Source organism: Leopardus geoffroyi, chromosome C1 (genome assembly GCF_018350155.1).
Source record: "Leopardus geoffroyi isolate Oge1 chromosome C1, O.geoffroyi_Oge1_pat1.0, whole genome shotgun sequence".
In the NCBI taxonomy this organism is placed as follows: Eukaryota; Metazoa; Chordata; class Mammalia; order Carnivora; family Felidae; genus Leopardus; species Leopardus geoffroyi.
Window position 1 is genome coordinate 119,151,380 of NC_059328.1, and position 26,605 is coordinate 119,177,984.

At 40.3% G+C, this 26,605-nt stretch overlaps 1 protein-coding gene across 11 annotated transcripts in view; it reads left to right on the plus strand.

Annotated features, from left to right (window-relative positions):
- Positions 1-26,605, plus strand: part of CC1H2orf76 (chromosome C1 C2orf76 homolog) — a 74,620-nt gene that overhangs the window by 31,171 nt on the left and 16,844 nt on the right. For 10 of the 11 annotated variants that reach the window (XM_045479544.1, XM_045479536.1, XM_045479542.1 and 7 more), the window contains 3 exons: positions 3,698-3,842; positions 19,063-19,113; positions 23,934-23,971. In XM_045479544.1, the coding sequence (XP_045335500.1) occupies positions 3,710-3,842; positions 19,063-19,113; positions 23,934-23,971 (222 nt within the window). In that variant the 5' untranslated portion in view covers positions 3,698-3,709. Of the gene's footprint in view, positions 1-3,697; positions 3,843-19,062; positions 19,114-23,933; positions 23,972-26,605 lie in introns of those variants that run through there. The other variant, XM_045479539.1, reaches the window with a different exon arrangement.

Here is a 26,605-nt window from a genome sequence, read left to right on the forward strand (position 1 = left end):
TGGCATGTGTGGCTTGCATGTGTGTGGGTGTCGTTTGGAGGGCTTCTTTGTTGTGGGAGCTTGATGACAGGAGGAAGAAGTAGTCATGCTTTTAACAAACCTGCTAACACTGCTTCTAAAATACAGAAATTTTAGATGTATTTTACTCAGTTGATTGAGCATCCACCTTCGGCTCAGGTCTTGATCTCACGGTTCATGGGCTCAGGCCCCGCATCAGGCTCTGTGCTGACAGCTCAGAGCCTGGAGCCTGCTTCGAATTCTTTGTTTCCCTCTCTCCCTGCCCCTCCCCCACTCACTCTCTGTCTCTATCTCTCTGTCTCTCTCAAAAATAAACAAACAAAAAAAATACAGGGCTCTTTTGTAATATCCCTTTTTTTTTAAGGAGTTTGCTTTATTAAGCACTTCAGTATATTTTAAATTGTAATTTTATGGATGTCTGCTGAAGTGCTATTACTTGGTAGAATTCTTGAATCAGAATTTGGGTGGGGGCATTGTAATCCAGTTTAAGAAGAAATAATGTCAGCTAATATTGGAATTATCAAAAGATTTGTTAAATTTTTTATGTTTATTTTTGAGAAAGAGTGAGCTTGAGTGGGGGAGGGGCAGAGAGAGAGGGAGACACAGAATCCGAAGCAGGCTCCAGGCTCTGAGCTGTCAGCACAGAGCCCTACACGGGGCTCGAACTCACGAACCGTGAGACCATGACCCGAGCTGAAGTGGGGCGTTTAACTGACTGAGTCACCCAGGTGCCCCAAAAGATTTGTTAATTTAAGGCCATTAACCACTATGCAAGACGATAAGGTGAATCCTTAACTTTATTTTAGGGGGAGAAAATAATTTTCAGTTCATTAAGAACCATTCATTTAAATATAAACAATATTAGTTATAAATTATGTATTAAAGCAGCTTGAACCTTAACTTTTCATATATAATGGTCTATATATTCCCTCAACCTTAGTAAAATATTGTATCAGCATTATATGATGCAGAAAGACTTTCTAGGCCAAATTAGTGTAGCTTGTGGTGTATATTATGAAGGAGTCCAAACACATTAAAAGGTGTAAAGAATAATGTACGACCCATATACCGAACACCTTGCCTAAGGTATAAACTTCTACCAATATAAGTGGTCTGTGTACTTCTTTCATATTGCATACTCCTTCCTTTGGCTCAGAAATAACAATTATCTCTTTTTTAAACGTAATACAAGCTATGTTTTTTTTTTTTTAATTTTTTTTATTTAAGTAATTTTTTTTTTCAATATATGAAATTTATTGTCAAATTGGTTTCCATACAACACCCAGTGCTCATCCCAACAAGTGCCCTCCTCAATACCCATCACCCACCCTCCCCTCCCTCCCACCCCCATCAACCCTCAGTTTGTTCTCAGTTTTTAAAAAATTTTTTTTTTTTAGCGTTTATTTATTTTTGGGACAGAGAGAGACAGAGCATGAATGGGGGAGGGGCAGAGAGAGAGGGAGACACAGAATCGGAAGCAGGCTCCAGGCTCTGAGCCATCAGCCCAGAGCCTGACGCGGGGCTCGAACTCACGGACCGCGAGATCGTGACCGGAGCTGAAGTCGGATGCTTAACCAACTGAGCCACCCAGGCACCCCTGTTCTCAGTTTTTAAGAGTCTCTTATGCTTTGGCTCTCTCCCACTCTAACCTCTTTTTTTTTTTTTTTTCCTTCCCCTCCCCCATGGGTTTCTGTTAAGTTTCTCAGGATCCACGTAAGAGTGAAAACATATGGCATCTGTCTTTCTCTGTATGGCTTATTTCACTTAGCATCACACTCTCCAGTTCCATCCATGTTGCTACAAAGGGCCATATTTCATTCTTTCCCATTGCCACGTAGTACTCCATTGTGTATATAAACCATAATTTCTTTATCCATTCATCAGTTGATGGACATTTAGGCTCTTTCCATAATTTGGCTATTGTTGAGAGTGCTGCTGTAAACACTGGGGTACAAGTGCCCCTATGCATCAGCACTCCTGTATCCCTTGGGTAAATTCCTAGCAGTGCTACTGCTGGGTCATAGGGTAGGTCTACTTTTAATTTTTTGAGGAAACAAGCTATGTTTTTGAACTTTGCATAAATGGTAATGTGCTCTGACTCTTCAGCAACTTGCTTTCTTTTTGTTTGCCATAATATGTATTTTTAAAAGTTTACTTATTTATTTTGAGAGAGAGAGCACAAGTGGGGATCGGATGGGGAGAGAAGGAGAAAGAATCCTAAGCAGGCTCTGCACTGTCAGCACAGAGCCCTGTGCGGGGCTTGAACCCACGAACTGTGAGATCATGACCTGAGCTGGAGTTGGACACTTAACCGACTGAGCCACCCAGCTGCCCCTCGTTTGCCATAATATTTTTGAGATTCATTTATGTTGGTGTGTATAGTCCATTTATTTTTAGTGCCTATACTGTTTCACCGAATGCCATAGTTTACTTACCTCTTCTGTTGATGGACATTTTGTTTCCAGTTTTTGGAATTAATAAACAATGTTCTTTTGCACATATTTGGGAGGTTCCCTCAGGTACCTATGAATGAAATTGCTGGATTGAAAGGAGCATATATCTTCAGTTTTACTAAATATTGCCAGATTGTCTCCAAAAGTGTACCTGTTTGGGATGCCCACCTTCCTGATTAAATTCTCATTGCTCTACACCCTTGCCGACACTAGATATTATCAGATTTTTTAGTCTGTTAGTTCAGTAAGTGATCTCATTATTTTGAATTTCTCTGATTACTAGGGAGGTTAGATGTCTAATGTGTAGTATTACAGTTGTTTTTTCCCCAAATGTAATTGTATATTACGGCTGCAAATTGTATGCAGAGTTGAAAGCATGGAGTACTTATTACTGGATAGAAATAGACCATAATTCTCTCATTAGATCATAAGCAACTTTGCAGATTTTTGAGGAGGAAATAATTTGGTGTGATTTTCTGATAGTGTATGAGAGCATGGACTTTGGAACAGGTAAACAAGGGAGCCACGATTCAGGCATCAGTTTGGAATTAAATGTGGCTCCATTATTTACCTGCTTTATGGCCTTGGGCAATTTGTGCAGTCTCTCCAAGTCTGTTTCCTCATCTTTAAAAATCAGTGTAATACCCCATGGTTTGATGATAGAGTTAGGAGAGATGACATTAACAGCTGGCACATAGCACGAGCATGTAGTTTTAGAATGAGGCGAACGTGCTTAAACAATAGTGTGAAAGAGGGAAAACACCACAGCAGAAAATGAAATCAGCACTGAAATCTGGCAGCAGTTGTGAGATTAAACTGTGACGTGTTGTTAGCTGACTCTGTCTCAGGACCAAGCGAGGGGACGCCTGGCACAGCAAATCCCATTCAGTCATGTCTATGCCATGCGTCCATTTGGAAACCCCACTTCTTCCCATACACGCACCCACACATCTGTGTCACTTGTGTTCCTCTGGGCCCTGTTCGTTTTGTGCCAGTCAGGACATCAGTGACTGTGACAGAGCTGTCCAGGGTCACAGTGGACAGATGGGGGTAACCTTGGGACCCTTTTGGGTGCCTGGGATCTGGCCTGGGTTTGGGGACTCCGTCAGTAACCATGCAGCGTGGGAACGATGGCCGGGCGCCCTGGAGCTGATGGTGGAAATGCACGCTTGTTGGGTAATTGTGAATGGATGTTATTCAGACTGTTCTCATGTCCCTCGCCACAGGAATTTCTCCGCATGGCTTCCAGAGAAGTGACCATTACAGTACGCCTCATTCGTTCTTTTGAGCATCGCAATTTCAAACCTATAGTGTATCATGGAGTTAATTTGGACCAAACTACAAAGGAATTTATAGTATTTCTAAAGCAAGGTATGAGATGTCTTAATCATTTCATTTTATCAATATTTTGAGAAAAATAGTTGACTACTATATTGATGGTAATCTTTTAAAACTACTTTGAAAGATATTAATTTAGATTCTCACCCAGGTGCTAGGCCAGCTCCTGGTCTGGGCTTTGGCATCAGCCAGAATATCTTCCCAAGGCTCTTTGGGCATTGTGTGTGCCCTCCTCAGGAATCATTACCCTCATGTTTGGCTTCTTCCTCCCCCTCCCGCCTTTTTTTTTTTTTTTTTAAAGTGTATTTATTTAAATTGAGAGAGGGAGAGAGAGCCTCTGCAGGGAAGGGGCAGAGACAGAGGGAGACAGAAAGAGAGAGAATCCCAAGCAGGCTGTGTATGTACTGTAAGCGCAGAGCCTGACGTGGGGCTCGAACTCACAAACCATGAAATCATGACCTGAGCTGAAACCAGGAGTTGGATGCTTAACCGAGCAAGCCACCCAGGTGCTACTTCCTCCCCCCCCCCCCCCCGTTTTTTTAATTAAAAAAACTTAAGATCTCGGTTTGCTTGTGGTGGGCTTATGGATTTGGAGATTGATTAACAAGGGAATGCGGCGTAGCTCATGGCGTTACCTGGCTGAGCACACAGAGGGCCTCATGGGGAGCATGCTCGGAAAGTGGCAGGCCTCCGTCTTTATAGCCGGAAAATCATGAGTGCTGTGGGTCAGTGTGATCACAGAAATGACAGCCAGACCAACTGGTGTTCGTTTTTCATTTTGAGCTTGACGTTCGATAGGCATGAAGTCAGTGAAGGCTTTTTGTAGGACCTCGATGGGTTTCTAACCCCTGTTTTTAATTACTGAAGTGTTCCAATCATCAACATTTGATAAAGCATCTAGAATAAGCTTTTATTATTTTAATCGAAATGTAATTTATATATGATGTAATGGACAGATTACATACAGTTCCCTGAGTTTTGACAAATGTATCACTTTATATCCAACTTAATTTTTTTTTTTTTTTACTTTGACATAATTTCAGACACAGAGAAGTTTCAAAAATAGGACAGAGAATTCCTAGATGCTCTCACGGAGGTTCCTGAAATGTTAGTGGTTTGTTACATTTTTTTTTAACCTTAGCCTCCCCTCCCCCCCACCTTTGTCTCCTTTTCTCCCTTTTCTCTCTTACTGAACTTACCCCTTCATTTTTTTCTTTCTGAACCATTTAGAAGTATATTGCTGACATGATTCTCCTTTATCTCTAAATATTTAAGTGTATATTTCCTAAAAGCAAGAAATTCTCGTACATAATTACAGTACAATGATCAAAATCAGGAACTTAACACTGGAATACAGCAAAAGAAAATTCAAGGGCACATGCTACATTCAATTCCTTTAATCTGACTTTTTTTTTTTAATGTTTATTTTTCTTTTTGAGAGAGAGAGAGACAGAGTGTAAGCAGGGAAGGAGCAGAGAGAGAGGGAGACCCAGACAGAATGTGAAGCAGGCTCCAGGCTCTGAGCTATCAGCACAGAGCCCGACGTGGGGCTTGAACCCACGAACCATGAGATCATGACCTGAGCCGAAGTCGGACGCTTAGCCGACTGAGCCCCCCAGGCTCCCCTGACATTGTGATTCCTTTAGTCTGCGGTCTTCATCACGTTGGCAGCTTTTTTTTTTTTTTTTTAATGTTTATTTATTTTTTAGAGAAAGACAGAGTATGAGCAGGGGAGGGGCACAGAGCGAGGGAGGCACAGAATCCGAAGCAGGTTCCAGGCTCCGAGGTGTCAGCACAGAGCCCGACACGGGGCTCGAACTCACGAACCGTGAGAACATGACCTGAGCCGAAGTCGGACGCTTAACCGACTGAGCCACCCAGGCGTCCCATGTTGGCAGCTTTGAATAGCACGGGCCAGTTGTTTTATAGAGTGCATCTGGGTTGGATTTTTCTGGTGTCTTCTCACAGTCACCAGGTGATATGTTTGGCAGAGCAGTCCCGGATGTGATGCAGGCTTCTGTGTGCATCACACCAGGAGGCTCCACCATCCGTCAACACCAGTACTGGCAATGGTAACTCTGATCAGTTGGTTGGAGTGGAGTCTGTCAGGTTTCTCCACTGCAAATTTTAATCGTAATCGAAAAGTAGTTTGTAGGGATATATTCTGAAGCCATGTGAATATCCTGTTACTTCTCGAACTTTGATCCACCAGTTTAGCATTCTTTGATGATTCTTGCCGGGATCAGTGATTATGATGATAATTGGCAAATGGTGATTTTTCCTATTCTGTCCTTCCTCTTACATATGGTAGTTGTTTTTCTCCACTAAGGAACAGCCCCCACCTCCGCCATCCCATTTATTTATTTAATCATTAATCATATCACTGTGGACTCGCAGATTCTTACTTTAGTCAGAGGATTATAATTCTTTACTCTCATTATTTATTTTGTTGGTTTTTTTAAATTTTTAAAAATTTATTTTTTATTTTTATTTTTTTTTAACACTTATTCATTACTGAGAGACAGACAGAGCATGAGCAGGGGAGGGACAGAGACGGGGGGAGATACAGAATCTGAAGCAGGCTCCAGGCTCCGAGCTGTCAGCACAGAGCCCGACACGGGGCTCGAACTCACAAACCGTGAGATCGTGACTTGAGCCGAAGTCGGACGCCCAACCAACTGAGCCACCCAGGCGCCCCCATTATTTATTTTGATGCTCCAGGTATCCCCATTTTGGCTGGTGACAGCCCCTTCCATCGGGCCCCAGGCCCTTCTAACACGTCCCCATCATTCTCTGAGCACTTCTTAACTTTTTTGGTACAAGGTGTCCCAGACTTGTCCTGTTCTTTCCCTGCTTCAGCCCTGGAAGCAGCTATCTCTCTGAGGAGCTCTGATTCCGTTACTGGAGAATGATATTGCAAAACCAGTATCTTGGTTTATATATATGCAGTGGAAATGTATATAGCTAAGTTTCTAAAAGGTGGTAAATTCCTTTTTTTTTTTTTTCCCCACCATCATCAGTATTTTATTTATCCCTCACTGCTCTGAACACACATGTTGTCTCACACAGATGAGGACACCAGTCAGGACTGCAGTGCAGGTTGATTCATTTTTCCATATCCTCCCCCTCCCCCCGCAGCCTGGGATGGAGTCCCAGCTGGCCCTGTCCCGGAACATGCCAGATGTGGTCAGACTCTGGGCAAGGCCAGGCATCTGGCAGACCAGCCTCTTCGGGATCAGCGGTCTCCACTCAGGGGGCCTTCTTCCATCAGTCTGGGTCTGAGCCTAGAGCACATGCTCCAAATCCAAAATGTGGTGAATTCTTGACATTGTACTTCCTGATTGACTTTGTAAATCTTCTCAACTCTTCTCCCTCACATTTCCCCCGACCTCTAATTTTGGTAGTTTTACTACTCAGTATTACCTGTATAGGTCAAGGTGGGCAACATATACAGAAGACAGACCAGTCAGTTGGCTTTGTAGTGACTGTGAAAGATTTCATGAGAACATAATTGTTCGTGAAAGTAACTACAGGCTGACGTATAGAGTATGTGTTGTTGTTGTTGCTGTGTTCTTAATTCTTGGGGAGTTGAGAGTTGGCACTAAGATATTGCCAGTTGCAGAATGTCCTGCTTTTGGAAAAGATAACACCAAAAAGCATATTTGGGTTTTGAAGTAAAAACAAACCCCTACATTGCTTACTTTAAAACCTGTCTGTGTGTTATGGCTGACAGCGTTTCTTAGTGTTGACCTTGTAAGCGCTCTGATGTTCTTGGTACGGTGCAGGATAGGTTCTTCCTGAAGTCCTTGAGAATGAGGTGTGATCTTCAGCCTGCTGCAGTGGCAGGAAGAGACATAGTCCCCCCGGGGTCACTGTACTCTTCTCCTTCTAGGTACCCTAGGACGCCTTCTCCGGTAGAGCAGCAGTACCGATCACAGCTCGGTGCTCGGCCGTGCCTTCCCACATCTTTTACCCGTGTTAGTAACAACATGGCCACTGCTTGTTTTAGTTGTGTGGGTAGGACACGTGCGGGTGGGACTCTAAAAGGTGAACTTTTGGGGTGTGGGCTCTGTGCCCAAGCCTATCCGATTGGAAGCACTGTGGAACCTCTCTGAAAGGTCGTTGGGCCACCTGTCTACCTTTTACAGTGTTGTATGTGACGAAGACCAAAGAGTTTATTTCTGGGAAATTTTTCAAGTAATAATGATAACCGACTTTGTATGTGGTCCTGTGCTCGGAGCTTAAACTAACTAGGTGATCTCATTTCATCCTCACAGAATCCTTCTAAAGTGGGATCGGTTATGTCCTCATCTTACACGTGAACCAGCTGAGGGACAGAGAGGTTAACAAACTTGCCTGCGGTGACGTGGCTAATAAAAGCCAAAGCTGCAATTCGACACAGGCAGTTTAACTGTACAGCGTGTGCTCTTAAACACCGCGCTAAGTTGCCTCCTTTCTGTTCTCCTGCCTCACTTGCTGAGGTGGGATCTCTGAGCTAAATGGACCCACTGTCAGTGAGTCTTTGCATGGAGTTCACCTTGCGCTCGCGTTTTGAACACGGACAGCAAGCAGAGAGGTTTGCCACCGTGGCACAGTGAATTTTGCACACAGCCAAAAGTGGTCATTGTGATGAATGATCTCTTGGGGTTATTTAAAACATTTTTTTAAATGTTTATTCATGTTTTAGAGAGAGAGAGTGAGAGTCGGAGAGGGGCAAAAAGAGAGGGAGACACAGAATCCGAAGCTCCAGGCTCTGAGCCATCAGCACAGAGCCTGATGCAGGGCTCGAACTCACTAGCCATGAGATCATGACCTGAGCCGAAGTCGGATGCTTAACCGACTGAGCCACCCAGGCATGCCGTGATCTTTTGGGGTTATTTTAGATGACTTCTTGCCTTTCTAACTGTTCTTCACTTTTTTGCCATCCTTCATCTAGTCTCCTGCCTTGTCTGTCTGTATTTCTCCCTCAGCCAAGGAACTTTGGTTAAATTGGATTCATTCTCCATTGACAATCACTGTTCCACAACATCATGCTATTAAAACCTAAAGTTATATAAATGCAGTAAATATAAGCTCATTTATTTATAAATAAGTATATAAATACAGAAGATTATATTTATGTATGAGTATATAAATAAAATAAAATAAAATAAAATCTGTTATTAACATATGGGGGATGGATGTTATTCAGATATTCCGATCACAGAGGTACTGTATGTACTACCTTATATAGATGACTTTCTAGATTCAGAATAGTGTCCAAACCAGCTATCTAGCTAATATAAGACCTTTTAGTTAATCTTTGATTTGGAAGCATTTAAATATTTTGTAACATGTGAGACCTTCTAAATGTAAAATCATTTCACCCACAAAACAGAAAAAAGCTGTGGAGGGTTTGTCCAGACTTGCAGTTCAGAACTCCTTCATCCCTCGTATACCATCTCTGTGTGTATGTGTGTTTTGAGTACTTTCTTACTTTCTGGTGCTATAAGATGCTTCAGGCTCATTGTGTAGATTTCCTGTCCCTGTCCCAGAATCAGCCATTTCTCAAAGGATCCCTGGTTCCTGAACGCAGATCTGGGTGTGGTCATTAGTCCTGGGGTATTGTTCTTTAAAGCTCTCTCAGCTGGGGGGCACCTGGTTGGCTCAGTGGGTTGAACGTCCGACTTTCGGTTCAGGTCATGATCTCATGGTTTGTGAATTTAAGCCCCACGTCGGGCTCTGTGCTGACAGCTTAGAGCCTGGAGCCTGCCTCGGATTCTGTGTCTCCCTGTCTCTCTGCTTCTCCCTCACTCACAGTCTGTCTCTCCCAAAAATATATAAATATTAAAAACAAACAAAAATAAAGCTCTCTCCGCTGAAAGGGCAACCTGTGCGCATACACACATCCCCAAGTGTTTTCATGTCACCATCTGTATCTATGTGGTAAACATGAGTCCTTCCTGATGTTTTCCAGTCCATCCCAACATGTCTCCTTCTACCTTCCTCTCCTGGCGGATTTGTGTTTCCACTCCAAGAATGAGAACTCTGGCTCCCATCCTCTGCCATCCACTTACTTAATTCTTTAATTCCAGTTTACATGTCTAGCAGTATCAGAGTTTTTCATCTATACCCTCTGGGAAGCAACTTGATATTAACTAGAGCACAGTGCTTTTGTGCAGCTCCTTTTGCCTTAGTCTTACAAGAATCTCTTCATTGCCACGGTTAATTAGATCAGCAGCCTTTCTTTCACTGCCTTCAGGAAGGTTGCTTCATACAGTTGCAATGCAGCTGGATTCTTTGGTCACTATCTGCAATGTTTTTCTGCCCTCCTAAATGGTGGTTTTTCACTTTGCACACATTCAAGCTCACTCTTTGTGCCCTAAAGTTCTGTGGGCTTCAACAGATGACTAATGTTGTGTAGCCACCGTGACACTGTTATACAGAATAGTTTCACCACCGTAAAAATCCCCCACAGTTTGCCTGCTCATCCTCCCCCACAAGCCGCAGGCAACCACTGATTCCTTTAATGCCTCTAGTTTTGCTTTTTCCAGGATATCATGTACTTAGACTTACACAATATATAGTCTTGGCGGACTGGTTTCTTTCATTTAGAAGCATGTATCTCAGGTTCCATTGTGTCTTTTCTTGGCACACCATGTCTTCTTAATTCCTTTTGATCTGGAGCAGCCTCCCCCACCTTTTATCTGTCACTATATTGATTTTTTTAATCTAGATTTATTTGATTGTTTTCTCATGATCAGATTCAGGTTAAACATTTTTGGCAGGATTACCGCCTAGGTTGCAGGTGGACAAGCTACGACAAGCTAAGTCTGACCTGCCACCTGCTGCCACCTGATTCTGTAAACGAAGTTTATTGGAACACAGCCATGGCTGTGACAGAGACCGTGTGGCTCACAAAAGCTAAAATGTTGACAAGCTGGCCTTTACATAAATAGTTTGCTGACCTCCGATGGAGGTGACTCATTCTTGTTTGCATCATATCCGAGAGCGCTTGATGTTGCTTTGTCCTGTTACTGGTCATACAAATTTCAGTCATTTGGTTAAGGCACTGGCTGCTGGATTTCTCTGTTGTAAAAGTATCTTTCTAATTAATAAGTAGCGTATGGAGTGATAAACATTGAGACCATATACATATCTTGTTTCCAGCAGTCTTAGTATTTACCAGAGATCCTTATCTGAATCGCTGATATTGCTAGAAATCAGGATTTTTCTTACTGTGTGATTCTTTCTACATTTATTATTTCACATGCTGCTGTAAAGAAGCAGTCCCCTGGTCCCCCCCCCCCTTTTTTTTTTTAGAAAGGAACAGGGTAATTTTGTAGTAGCATAGTCACAGCACATTATCACCTTGTCACAAAGAGACTCGTCCTTCAACACTATGTTGAGGTGATGCTTTCTAGTTTGTACTAAAAAATATACTGTAGATCCTTCAGTTTAATTTTTTTAAATGTTTATTCATTTTTTGAGAGAGAGACAGAGCACGTGCAGGGGAGGGGCAGAGAGAGAGGGAGACACAGAATCTGAAGCAGGCTCCAGGCTCTGAGCTGTCAGCACAGAGCCCCACATGGAGCTCGAATCCACGAACTGCGAGATCATGACCTGAGCTGAAGTCGGATCTTAACTGACTGAGCCACCCAGGTGCCCCTAGATTCTTTAGTTTAAATTCTGAACTCTATAAACTTAAAACACAAAATAACACTCTGTATTCTGTGGCTGTGACTTATAGAATGAGAGTATAACAACATAGGGGATATGATAAGTTAGGGGCAGTTAGTGCTTACTTCTAGGAAAGGAGAGATAAGGGGACTAGGGAAAGACAGGTTTCAGCTGTATCTATATTGTTTTATTTCATAAAAAATAGAAAAGGATCTGAAGCAGTCATGACAGTATGTTAAATTTGGTTGGTGGGTTAAAGGAATTTTCCATTCTCCACACTTTTTATGTTTAGAGTATTTCATAATTAAAATGAATAGCATCTCGATAGAACTGAACCTTGGAATCTTACTATTATATAGACAGGACCCCTTGTTAAGTTATAATATTGGACATTATTCTGATTAATGGTGGGTGTTTGCTGTTCTTGCTTATACTGATTAGTCCTTGAACTGGTCACTTCTTTCCCTTAGGTGTTTGTGCTTTCCCAAAAGTCTAAAAATAAGTTACAAACTGTACTCCTTCTATTTTTATAGCCTTTACTATGAGGTAAAGAATTATTTTATTGCCTGTTGATATTTTAATAATTTTTGAGACTTTATTGATTTTTATATTGAAATGTATGTTTTAACACGTCAGACTTCTTTGGGGGGCATCCTAACTGCCAGCAGTATATTTATTAAGTTGCCTTATTTTGCTTATTAATTTTTCTATGGATGCCTTTCATGGAGACCTAAGTGAATGAGGAAAGTTAGTGGTTACCTTCTCATCAACTTTCCAATAATGAAATATTAAATTAATTTTTGCAGAATTCATTCTGTAATCCCAGATTCTCCTGTAAAAGTTCATTAGGTCTCAAAGTTAAGTTCAAAGGTGAGGAAAGATAAAAGAAAAAACTCTGTGTAAAGTTGGACATCCTTTTCAGAATGTAATAGGTAGGCCCCAGACTTTTCCTTTCAGCTAAGGTGAGCAACAGGAACTGAACTCACTCTTGCCTGGAACAACTAAAAAAAAAAACAAAAACAAAAAACCAAACTGTGCAAAATTTATGCAACAGTGGTTTTCAGATACCGGACATCAGGCAGCATAAGACAGTAGTCCCTGGGATAGGGGAAGCAAACAAGGTGACCGCTGTGATTGTGCCACCTTACCACCTGGAGGGAGTCTGTAGGCTACAGAGCAGGTAGAACTTGGTGAGTTCCATGAGTTCAGCTCAACAGCTGGCACACTGGAGGGGAGCCTGGAGACTTCATAGGACAGAGACCTGGAACGGAGAGGGCTGTGCAAAGGGAATGCTCTGAAGATTTGCAGAGCATGTGTCTTCAGTTGAATACAGTCAGCACAAGGGTATAAGGAAACTACCGGAAGTCAAGGTGAAGAACAATCTGAAGGAAGCAGAAGGCAGCATGCTCAGAGCTCAAACAGGCCTGAGAATAGTTTTTTTTTTGTTTTTTTTTTATTTTCTCCACACCAGCCAGAATGGAAGAGCTTGTAATTCACAGGTTATCAGGCGGAGTACCTAAAGGGGTATTGCTGAAATTGTAAGGCAAAATGAGCCCTAGAGTAAATTCCGCTCTGCTCTCACCTGACAAAGCTCGAAAGCAAGACTCGAAAGGATCTAAGTTTCCAAGTAGTTTAACAAAGCTCAGGATGTTCATAGAAACACACAAATATCCAGCACTCAACAAGATAAAATTCACAATGACCTGAATCAAATCAGAACTTACCAGGCATGCAAAGAAGTGAGAAAATATGACCCATAATTAGGAGAGAAATCAATCCAGTAAAACCAGCCCAGAAATGCTGCAGATGACAGAATTAGTAGACAAGGACAGTTGAAAATTATTATAACTATACTGCAAATGTTCAGGAAGGTAGACGGACAGTTGAACATGTTAGCAATGGAAGATATGAAAAGAAAAAAATCCCAAATTGAACTAGAGATGAAAACTACAATGTCTAAGATGGATATTCACCGAATAGGATTAACATGTAGATCAGATGCAGAAGAAAAGATTCTTAAACTGAAAACAAAGTGGGGCGCCTGGGTGGCGCAGTCGGTTAAGCGTCCGACTTCAGCCAGGTCACGATCTCGCGGTCCGTGAGTTCGAGCCCCGCGTCAGGCTCTGGGCTGATGGCTCAGAGCCTGGAGCCTGTTTCCGATTCTGTGTCTCCCTCTCTCTCTGCCCCTCCCCCGTTCATACTCTGTCTCTCTCTGTCCCAAAAATAAACGTTGAAAAAAAAAAAAAAACTGAAAACAAAGCAACAAAAACAGTCTAAAATAAAGCATAGAAAAAAACCCGAAAGAAAAATAAATAGAGCGGTAGGGAGGGGTGGGGCAGCTGCCATTAGCTAGATATACGTGTAATTGGAGACCATGAAGAGGGGAGCTGGGACAGGGGGACAGAAGATGTATTGGAAGAAATGATGGTCGAAAATTTTACAAATGTGATGAAAACTATAAACCCACATATTCAAGCAGTTCAACAAATCCCAAGCAAAAGAAGAATGAAGAAAGCTATACCAAAGCATATATAATGAAATCGCTTATAGCTGGTGATAAAGAGAAAGTTTAAAAACAGCCCCCCCCCCCCCCCCCCCGCCAAAAAAAAGAACACATTATATAAGGAGGAACAAAGAGGAAAGACACAGACTTCTCATCAGAATGAGTGCATGTCAGAAGATGCGGAGCGACATCTTTAAAGTATTGAAAGACAGAAAGTCAATCTAGGATTCTATTCCCATCTTTCAGAAATGGAGGCATAAGAAAGACTTTTTAGACGTACAGAAGCTGAAAGAGACCATCACCAGGAAACATCAACTACGGGAAATGTTAAAGGGCCTTCTTCCAACAGAAGGAAAATGATACCAGATGGAAATTTGGAGGCACACAAAGAAATGAAGACTATTGGAGATGGTAAACATGGGTCAATATGAAAGGCTTTTTTTCCCTTATTTAAAAAATTTTCTTAAAATATGTTTCATCACATAAAGAAAAACACTAACCATGTTGTGGCGTTTATGGAAAATATATGACAGAACTAGTACAAGGCCTAGGAGGGGAGAAATAGAAACATAAGATCCTTTTTATTTTAATTTTTTTTATTAAAACATTTCTGCAGTGTTTATTTTTGAGAGAGAGAGAGACAGAGACAGAGTGCGAGTGCGGGAGGGACAGAGAGGTGAGACATAGAATGTGAAGCAGGCTCCAGGCTCTGAGCTGTCAGCACAGAGCCCAATGCAGGGCTCGAACCCATGAATCGTGAGATCATGACTTGAGCGGAAGTTGGATGCTTAACCAACTGAGCCACCTGGGTGGTCCTCTTTTTTTTTTTAATGTTTGTTTATTTTTGAGAGAGAGAGAGTGCACACAAGCCGGGGAGGGGCAGAGAGAGAGAGAGACAGAATCCAAAGTAGGCTCTGCGCTGTCAGCACAGAGCCAGATGCGGGGCTTGAACTCATGAACCGTGACTTCATGACCTGGGCCAAAGTCAGTTGCTCAACAGGCTGAACCACCCAGGTGCCCCTGGAAGCGTAAGATTCTTTCACTCTCTATAAAGTGTTACAGTGTCGCTTGGAGGTAGACTGGTAAGTTAAAGATGTTTACTGCAAATCTTAGAGCAACCACATGTTCGGGCACACACACGTTACCTGAGTTATAGATAATAGGCAAACAAAAGGGTTAAAATGGAATCATAAAAAATTGTCAGAGAGCCATTTGTCAAAAGAATGTAGAAGAGGAAATTACAGATGGACAAAACCAAACCCAAATAGCAAAGTGGTAGATTTCAATCCAATCATATCAGTAATCACATTAAATGTAAATGGTCTGAACTCCCTAATTAAAAGACAGACATAACAGGCAGTCCTAAATTATGTGTTACCAATAAGGCATGCACTTTATTTGTTTTTTTTTTTTTTACTGTTTTTATTTATTTTTTAGAGACAGAGAGTGAGTGGGAGAGGGGCAGAGAGAGAGAGAGAGAGAGAGAGAGAGAGACACAGAATCCGAAGCAGGCTCCAGGCGCTGAGCTGTCAACACACAGCCTGACGCGGGGCTCAAACCCACAAGCCGTGAGATCATGACCTGAGCTGAAGTCGGACGTTCAACTGACTGAGCCACCCAGGTGTCCCAGGGCATGCACTTTAAATATAAAGATAAAAATCAGTTAAAGGTAAAAGGACAAAGAAGTTATACCATGCTGATACTAATCAAAAGAAAACTGATATCAGATAAAGTAGAATCCAGAGTTAAGAATATTGCTGGGGATAAAGACTCTCATTTGATAATGGTAAGACACCGATTAAGATGACATAAGGATTCTAAATGTTTAGGCACCTGACGACAGAACTTCAAAAATGTATGAGGTCAAAGCTAACAGATCTGCAAAGAAAAATAGGTGATTCTGCAATTATTGTGAGAAATTTCAGCACTGCTCCCTCAATAATTGATGGAACACAGAGAGAATCTGTAAGGATACAGAAAACTCGAACAACACTTATTGGACTAAATTGGCTACATTGACGTTTGTAGAACACTCCACCGGACAACAGAATACACATTCCTGTCTCGTGTACACAGAACGTATACCAAGAGACCATATTGCAAGCCATAAAACAAGTCATGATGAATGTAGAAGGATTAAACTCGTACAACGTAGGCTTTTTTTTTTTGACTATGGTGGAATTAGGTGAGAAATCAATAACAAGTATCTCTGGAAAATTCCAAAATATTTGGAAACCAGATATTAGCATACTTCTGAATAACCTACGTGCAAAAGCAGAGGTCAAAAGACGCAGTATTGTGAACTGAAAAAAAATGAATGCACAACTTTGCAAAATTTATGGGAAGCAGGTAAAACACTACTTAGAGGAATGTTTATAGGACTAGAAGTGCCTAAATTAGAGAAGAGATCGCAAATCAATGATTTTAGCTTCTATGTTAAGAGACTAGAAAAAGAAAAATGAAAACCAAAGTAAGCAGAATAAAAAAATAAAGATTGCAGTAGAAAATAGAAGACCACAGTGAAAATAGCATCCAACGCTAATTCTTTTTTCTTCATGATTAAAATTTTATTTATTTATTCATTTATAATTTACATCCAAGTTAGTTAGCATATAACATAGTGCAATAATATTTTCAGAAGTAGATTCCAGTGATTCATCTCCTATGTATAACACCCAGTGCTCATCCCAACATGTGTCTTCCTTGATGCCCCTTCACCATTTACCCCATCAGCCCCTCCAGCAACCCTCGGTTCTCCATATTTAAGAGTCTCTTATGTTTTGTCCCCTTCCCTGTTTTCATATTATTTTTGCTTCCCTTTCCTTATGTTCATCTGTCTTGTATCTTAAAGTCCTCATACGAGTGAAGTCATATGATATTTGTCCTTCTCTGACTGACTTACTTCGCTTAGCGTAATACCCTCTAGTTCCATCCATGTTGTTGCAAATGGCAAGATTTCATTCTTTTCGATTGCTGAGTAATACTCCGTTGTATATATATACCATATCTTCTTTATCCATTCATCCATTGATGGACCTTTGGGTTCTTTCCATACTTTGGTTATTGTTGATAGTGCTGCTATAAACATTGGGGTGCATGTGCCCCTTCGAAACAGCATACCTGTATCCCTTGGATAAATACCTACTAGTGCAATTGCTGAGTCATAGGGTAATTCTATTTTTAACTTTTTGAGGAATTTCCATACGATTTTTCATAGCGGCTATACTAGTTTGCATTCCCACCAGCAGTGTAAAACAGAGCCTCTTTCTCTGCATCCTTGCCAACATCTGTTGTTGCCTGAGTTGTTCATGTTAGTCATTCTGATAGGTGTAAGGTGGTATTTCATTGTGGTTTTGATTTGTATTTTCCTGATGATGAGTGATGTTGAGCATTTTTTCATGTGTCTATTGGCCATCTGGATGTCTTCTTTGGAAAAGTGTCTATTTTGCCCATTTCTTCACTGGATTATTTGTTTTTTGAGTGTTGAGTTTGATAAGTTCTTTATAGATTTTGGATACTAACCCTTTATCCAATATGTCATTTGCAAATACCTTTTCCCATTACGTCAGTTGCCTTTTAGTTTTGTTGATTGTTTCCTTTGCTGTGCAGAAGGTTTTTATTTTGATGAGGTCCCAATAGTTCATTTTTGCTTTTAATTCCCTTGCCTTTGGAGACGTGTTGAGCAAGAAATTGCTGTGGCTGAGGTTAAAGAGGTTGTTGCCCGTTTTCTCCTCTAGGGTTTTGATGGTTTCCTGTCTCACATTTAGGTCTTTCATCCATTTTGAGTTTATTTTTGTGTATGGTGTAAGAAAGTGGTTCAGTTTTATTCTTCTGCATGTTGCTGTCCAGTTCTCCCAGCACCATTTGCTAAAGAGATTTTTTTCCATTGGATACTCTTTCCTGCTTTGTCAAAGATTAGTTGGCCATCCATGTGTGGGTCAACTTCTGGGTTCTCTATTCTATTCCATTGATCTGAGTGTCTGTTTTTGTGCCAATACCATGCTGTCTTGATGATTACAGCTTTGTAGTAGAGGCTAAAGTCTGGGATTGTGATGCCTCCCGCTTTGGTTTTCTTTTTCAACATTACTTTGGCTAGTTGGGGTCTTTTGTGGTTCCATACAAATTTTAGGGTTGTTACAAACATATATTCTTATTTTTCCCCCATTTTACTCAAAATGTGGCTTACTTGAAAAATAATGGTCAGCCTTATGCTTTCTTTACCTTTAACATATCTTGAATATCTTATATTAGTAGAGTGCTTTCTTGGCCTCTTTTGTTTTTTTGTACAATTGAAAACTATGTCTCATTGTTTGGGCATATTATAATTTATTTGCAAAGCCCCCCCACTGGAGGACATTTCTTTGGATTTTCCTAAGCATTTGCTATTGCAACCAGTGCTACAGTTAGTATCCTGGTATATGTGTCATATTGAACACGTGTGCAGAGTGTGCAAAGTGTATCTCTGTGATCAATTCTCCAAGTGGAATTGCTAGATCAAAGGGTATATGCATGTGTAATTTTGATATCAGATTGCCCTCTGTAGGTATTGTAGCATCAGATGTTATTAATGAAAACTAATACTGGTATTTGAAATACTCTTTTAAAAAGAATATTTAGTTTTTTGTTTTTTTTTTTTTTTTGCATTCTTTGCTGAGGTAGAGTAGTTATATTGTAGGTTGTCTGAATTTTGGGAAGAGTAATAAGACTGTTCTAGATCATTGGTTTCCACTATTGGCCAAAGACCCTGAAGGGGTCATATGCTAAACTAACATCGACTGTATAGAAAATACTACCTCACACATGAATGCTATATATTTCAAATGTGCATAGATGCTGTTGTTTTGAATAAAATGCCAGTGCATTTAAGAACGTTGCTGAATTCTTAGTTCAGCTAATAACGGCTCAACATCTTCTCAGTGGTTCCATTATTTTAGGTGACCTTTGGATTTTGGTGGCATGTTAGCTTCATTTTGTGTTCTATTGACCTTTTCAAAGTAGCTTAGTCTGGAGGTCTAGGAGAACAGAGCAAAAGACTATGCATATACTATGAGTGTCTATTTGAATATAATAAAAATAATATTTCTTTTATAGATATTCCTTTGAGGACCAGCCTGCCACCACCATTCAGAAATTATAAATACGGTAACTAATTTTTCGTATTCTTTAAAAGTGTGTATTAATATAGTTTCACATTAGTTTTACATTGCTAGCAATTTGAATTTGGTTTTTATTTATTTATTTAAAAAATTTTTTTTTTTTTAACATTTATTTATTTTTGAGACCGAGAGAGACAGAGTGAACAGGGGAGGGTCAGAGAAAGATGGAGACACAGAATCTGAAGCAGGCTCCAGGCTCTGAGCTGTCAGCACAGAGCCCGACGCGGGGCTCGAACCCACGGACCGTGAGATCATGACCTGAACCGAAGTTGGACGCTTAACCGACTGAGCCACCCAGGTGCCCCTGAATTTGGTTTTTAAAAATTAGTTTACTATCTGTAAATAAAAACCAATATGGAAGTTTATTTAGAAATCTAGGAATCCTGGTATATCATTAAATTGTAATTGTGTATGAAAGTGGCCTATTTATGAGGAATAAATAGCATATTTGAAAAACCATGTCTAAAATGAATTTCTTGGGGCGCCTGGGTGGCTTAGTCGGTTAAGCATCCGGCTTCGGCTCAGGTCGTGATCTCGTGGTTTGTGAGTTCGAGCCCCACGTCGGGCTCTGTGCTGACAGCTCAGAGCCTGGAGCCTGCTTCGGATTCTGTGTCTCCCTCTCTCTCTGCCCCTCCTCCGCTCATGTTCTCTCTGTCTTTCAAAAATAAATAAATATTAAAAAAAAATTAAATGAATTTCTTTGTAAGGTAACCAGAAAAGAAAAATGATTAAAGACTGGGAATTAAAAGAAGAGATTAAACATTAATTTAAATGCCAGTAACTTGAGCATATTACATAGCAGTTTTGTATGTTGCAGTGTTGTTTAAAAATGTAGTAATGAGGCAGGAAGTTGGGTTTCATTATTTGGTAAAAAGATGGTATGGTTATTAACCTTCAGCAGAATGACACTCATCAAACTTTGAGTCTGAGACTTCACTTGAAAATTATGACGCACCTAATAAATATTTCTGTTAATTGGTACAGACATTTTTTGAAGTATAAATTTTTTATTACCTTAGATCATTTTTTTTGGAGTGGCTTTTAATTCTGTTCCCATTTGGTAGAGCAACTTATGACCTAAAATACTTTGAAATCACAATCTTCACCGTGTGTATGCATTTTAATATCCAGAGACTAATTGTGAGGTCATAAGGGGTAGTCAAGCAGAAGTTGAAGGCGCTGAGTGGGAAGTACTTTGATTTATTGGGCTTAAAGAATTTACATACTAAATATTGAATAAGAGAAAGGAATAAAAAAGCATGGTTAAGTAAATATGAAACTTCTCAATTCTGGCTTTCATGGCTTTCAGAGTATAATCACTTGCAATATAACCTTAAACTTGAATCAACCTACAAATGCCGTTTCCTTTTTTGCGTGGTGCGTGCATGCCTCTGTGTGTGTGTGTGTGTGTGTGTGTGTGTGTGTGTGTGTGCGCGCGCGCGCGCATGTGCATGCATATGCATACATACTCAAACTTGTGTTCCATGTAAGTTATTTTGAAAAATAAGTCTTAGATACTGGCATTAGAATGTCTGTTAATCATCATGGTGGTAGATCATGTGCCTTTTATATTTTTCCACCTTTTTAACACTGCTTTGTTCTAGGATTTGTGTACTATTTAGGTGAATTGGCAGAAGAAGTGAGTACATTTATCTGTGAAATTAGAAATTAGAGAACTAGGGTTTTGATAGACTTCCAGGGACTTAGTAACTCAGTCTGGGTTTGGCTTTGTAACAATCTGCTGCTTTGTGTTCACTAAGAACAGCCAAACATTACTTTCTCACCTGTCATTGTCCTTCGGTATTGCTACATACTCTGTGGGAATAGAATCCATTGGGTGATGGGGAGTGGAAAGGGTGCAGAGTCAGATTTCCACTCTGTTGGTTACGGTCTTTGTGCCCTTGGGCAAAGGGCTGGCTCACTCGACTTGAGAGTCTGAGATTTCTCATGGGCTCTTCTCCCATTTAATTGTCATCTACATCTATTATTGATTTATCCTGACCAGACTGTGTGTTCTAAAGCACATCGGATGCTGTCTTATTTTTAAATCCTTGTCACCTAGACACTGTGCATGTGTGTAATAAATATTGGTGGCTGTGCAGCATGGAGCTTCTAATACTGTTTGTTTCATGAGGCTGTGTGAGATTAAACAATGCTCGTGTGAACACGTCAAATACCTAACAAGTTTTTTATTTTTATTTTTATGAGGTTATGTTCCTCAAGGAATTTCCATTAAGGGTGCAATACCCATAGATGTTGTTTCTGTTAATAATGCAGATATTTTTGGGGGTGCCTGGGTGGCTCAGTCGTTTAAGCATTCAACTTCAGCTCAGGTCATGATCTCATAGCTTGTGAGTTCGAGCCCCACGTCGGGCTCTGTGCTGACAGCTCAGAGCTTGGAGCCTGCTTCAGATTCTGTGTCTCCCTCTCACTTTGTCCCTCCCCTGCTTGGGCTCTGTCTCTGTCTCTCTCTCAAAAATAAATAAACATTAAGAAAATTTAAAAAAATAATGCAGGTTTTAAAATTTTTTTTAATTTTTAATTTTTAAAAATTTTTTAATGTTTATTTATTTTTGAGATAGAGACAGAGCATGAGCAGGGAAGGGGCAGAGAGTGAGGGAGACATAGAATCTGAAGCAGGCTCCAGGCTCTGAGCTGTCAGCACAGAGCCCAACGCGGGGTTCAAATTCACGGGTGGTAAGATCATGACCTGAGCCAAAGTCAGACGCTCAACCGACTGAGTCACCCATGCGCCCCAATGCAGGTTTTTTTTTAAAAAAAGAGGTAAGAACAAGTGAAAAAAGATTGTTTAACAAGAAAGGGACATTATTATTAATATAATATATTTTGCTAACTTGTTTCTTATCACATCTTACCCGTTTCTGTTGGAGGGAAAAATCTATAAATTTCTGTTCACATTATTTCTTCTTCTGCTAAAAAAAAAATGTAGCCCTCTTATTATGGGTTTGCAGAACCCATTAGAACAAAGATATTTGTAATTTAAAGGCTCATTAGCAAAAAATATAGAACATAATTAATATTTGGTAAGGCCAAACTACAGTTTTACATATTGATTGTAACAGGCTTTAAGTGGGATCCTTTTTTTTTTTTTTAATTGTAATGTTTATTTATTTACTTATTAGAGATAGAGAACACACATGTGTGCACGTAAGCGGGGGAGGGACAGAGAGAGGGTGGGAGAAAGAATCCGAAGCAGGCCCCAGGCTCCGAGCTGTAAGCACAGAGCCTGACCTGGGGCTCAAACCCACAAACCATGAGAACATGACCTAAGCCGAAGTCAGATGCTTAACCAACTGAACCCTAAGCAGGATCCTTTTACTTAAAAAAATGTTACTGGCTTTTGTAACTTGTCTCTAATAATAAACCAGTATCTGTCTATAGTGAGAAAAAGAGAAAAGGGAACTTGGAATAATAGGTAATCCAAAAGCCTATTTGTTTATTTTCTTGTGTACCTTATAAGCTTATTTTTAGCAGTTGTGGTATATTTACATTCCTAATACTCATTTTTCACTTAGATTAGATTTAGTTTTAGTTCTTAACAATACATAGAGTTTTAGGATTAGGCTGACCTTGTATTAAAAATTGCAATTGATAATTGAAAGCTGACTTTAAAATAATGGGTAACTCTGAGTGCTGGTTCTTAACTGGATAGCTACCCTATTCTTTTGTGTTATTAGAACAGAGTTAAATCAGGGCCTGTTTTTTTTGTTTTTTTTTTTTTTTCAACGTTTATTGATTTTTTTTGGGACAGAGAGAGACAGAGCGTGAACGGGGGAGGGGCAGAGAGAGAGGGAGACACAGAATCGGAAGCAGGCTCCAGGCTCCAAGCCATCAGCCCAGAGCCCGACGTGGGGCTCGAACTCACGGACCGCGAGATCGTGACCTGGCTGAAGTCGGACGCTTAACCGACTGCGCCACCCAGGCGCCCCAGGGCCTGTTTTTTTAAAGTAGATCCTTTTGTTTTACTATTGGAATTCCTTATGGAATCAAACGGCATGATTGATAGAAATAAATTTTAGTTTAAGCTTAAGAGTTGATGTAATCACAGTACACTAATTAAATGGTGAAAGAAAACCAAGTGAAGAATTGGAAACTTTGTGACTTTAAGCCTGTTGAATGCTGAGCCTATTTATAATTAAGAGGTCATTGTTACAGAGTCAGAATTTGCCCAATGCGGAGAAATTACTTCTTGGAAAAGCACAGTGTGGCCTGACTTCAAGGTAAACAGATTAAAGAGTGAAGGAGGATTGAATAAAGCAGATTAGACGGTGTGAGCCTGTGCATCATTTGAAAACCAGGAGGCAGATACTGGTACTCTGTGGGCATTAGCAGCCTTGGCCAGATTACCAGGGTGATCCTTTGACCTCTTGCCACTTGTATGCATTCTGAGAGCCGGGTAGATTGTTTTGAACTGCTTATGTTAATGTCCGATAATTTTTTTACATTATTTGCTCGTTGTAGCATTCTGCAAGTCCCCCCAGGAACAAAACAGAGTGACATGATCCATCTGGCTTCTGTTCTAAGGGGAAGGTGTGCCAAGGTGACTGCAGGTTACCGCATATAGTTGTGTGTGCCAAAGGCCACGGCTTTCAGATATCTTTAAACACAGTGATCTTTAATGGCCTATAGTGGTACTTTTTCTTCTCCTGCACTACATTTTTAAGTGAACTGGTCGTAAGGCAAGGACGTAAGTTTCTCAGTTCTGTAGCTGTATCTTTCCATTGCAAATTGTTAAAATGAAGTTTTAGAATAATCTTTGTAAAAATACTTCTTTCTTTCTTTCAGATAAACTAAAGATTGTTCATCAAGCACATAAATCAAAGGTACGTTTCATATGTACGGCATCTGGCACATAGAAAGTAATCGCTGTCGGCTGTCTCAGTGAATAAGGGAATAAACGCATGCACTCCTAAAATATTTTCCATTATAGTAGCATTTTTTTATTTCATAAGTACCCTTCCTACAGCCTTACTTTTCCATTAAGGAAAAAAAAAAAAAAAAAAACCTCACCAAGTCATATCCCTGTGAGTAGTAGATCTTGTTAAAAAGTGTTAATTTTTAAAAAAGCATACATGGGGGCGGCTGGGTGGTTCATTTGGTTAGGCGCCCGACTTCGGCTCAGGTCATGATCTCACGGTCCGTGAGTTCGAGCCTTGCGTCGGGGTGCTGACAGCTCAGAGCCTGGAGCCTGTTTCGGGTTCTGTGTCTCCCTCTCTCTGACCCTCCCCCGTTCATGCTCTGTCTCTGTCTCAAAAATAAATAAACGTTAAAAGAAAAATTTATAAAAAAGCATACATGTTATTTTTTTTAATATTTATTTATTTATGTAAAGAGTGAGCGCGTGAGCCAGCATGAGCAGGGGAGGGGCAGAGAGAGAGGGAGAGAGAGAGAATCCCAAGCGGGGCTCAAACTCATGAACCGTGAGGTCACGACCTGAGCCAAAATCAAGAGTCAGATGCTTACCTGAGCCACCCAGGCATCCCAAAGAATACATGTTCTATATCAAGCGAATATTTAAAATAAAATAAACATAAGCATAAAACTTGGTAAAGTAAATTTAGGTTACAAAAAAAAAAAAAAAAGAGGAAACCACTTATTATCTGGCAGTTCAATATCTTTGATTTTCTTAATTGTGTACCAGAAGAAAAGAGCCAAAAGCAGGTAAAAATAATTTGCTTTTTCTGACCTATCTCTTTCTGTGTGTAAGAGAAGGTCCAGGACTCTGGCTCTTGGGAACATGCCTTCAAGTTGCACACAGGGCATGGCCTGCAGTCTTAATGGTATCTTACCTGCTCCGGAGAAAGCTGTTTATTTATCATGTGTTTACATGTCTATTTTCTTACTTTTTTAGAGTAATGTATTTATAAAGCCACAATCAAAGATTTGCTTCTCATACAGGCTAAAGCGATCTTTTTTCTTGAATGTCAATGACTTTGTATTGACTCCTCATTAAAGCTGTAACCTTAGTCTATTATACAAACTAGTCAAGGATGAGGACCATAATCTGTTCTTCATATCTCCAATATCTAGCACAATGCCTCATTCATAAGAGTGTTTTTATAACAATTTAAAAAAAAATTGTTTATTTATTTTTGAGAGTGAGACAGACAGAGGGTAAACTGGAGAGAGACAGAGAAAGAGGGAGACACAGAATCCAAAGCAGGCTCCAGGCTCTGAGCTGTCAGCCCAGAGCCTGATGAGGGGCTCGAACTCACAGACCACAAGATCATGACCTGAGCCGAAGTCAGATGCTTCACCGACTGAACCACCCAGGCACACCATCGATTTTTGAATTAAGTATTTATTTTTGAATTCACCTAATTTCATTGTCTTCTCTAGTCATAGATGCCTACCATAAACTCAGTCAGCCTTCAAATAAATGTATACCAGACATTACAAAGAAAATGGCATCAGGGTATGGCTATCAACTGTGAATTAGTAACTTCAAAAAACATTTGTTTTTTCTTGTAGCTTAAAATAACACACATTTATTCTCTTCTAGTTTTGGAGGCCAGAAGTCCAAAATTAGTTTCACTGGGCTAAAATCAAGGTGCTGGTAGGACTAGTTCTTTCCAGTAATTTTACTTTTTTATACCACGGATTATATGTACCAATTTGATGGTACCCCTTGTCAGATGCTTTAAAATTCAGTGCCACATGTGTCCGGGCTGCGGTGTGGAATCTGCACTTTGTGTGAGTGCTAGAATGTCCCTCCACTATGGCCGCTGACTTCATTCTTTTTCTGGGACAGGAGGGTTTACAACCTTGTCTCTAAAATGTGGAGAATAGGAAGTTTGGGTTTGTTGTAGAGGGAGAAAAATATATACGTATACATATATGTGCGTGTGTGTGTGTATACATACATACATATGTATGTATGTATACATATGCACATGTATACATACATATGTATACATACATATGCACACACGCACATATATATATATAATAAAGTTATAAGGAAACAATATGCTCTTTGAAAAGGTTGTGAAATACAGTGATGTCATTCTCCATTCAGTGTTGCATTTTTGCATTGTTGGACTTGTCCATATGATCGTATGATTAGGTACAAAGACCTGATTCATAATATTCAAATACTCAATATCATGACATTTAAAAAAAAATCAGGAAATTTTCCTCTTGTAGTTGGAAATCTATTAGAATTTTTCTTATGTTAAAAATGGTTTTTAAGTTTATTTATTTTGAGAGAGAGAGAGTGGAGCAGGGGCAGAGAGAGAGAGGGAGAGAGAGAATCCTGGGCAGGCTCCGTGCTGCCAGTGCAGAACCCAACATGGGACTTGAACTCATGAACTGTGAGATCATGACCTGAGCCGAAACCAAGAGTCTGATGCTTAACCAACTGAGCCACCCAGGAGCCCGTTTCTTATATTTAAAACACATGTTCCAACCTGGTATGTTAGAGTTATACAATTAGAGCTTATCTTTCCAGTTGAACA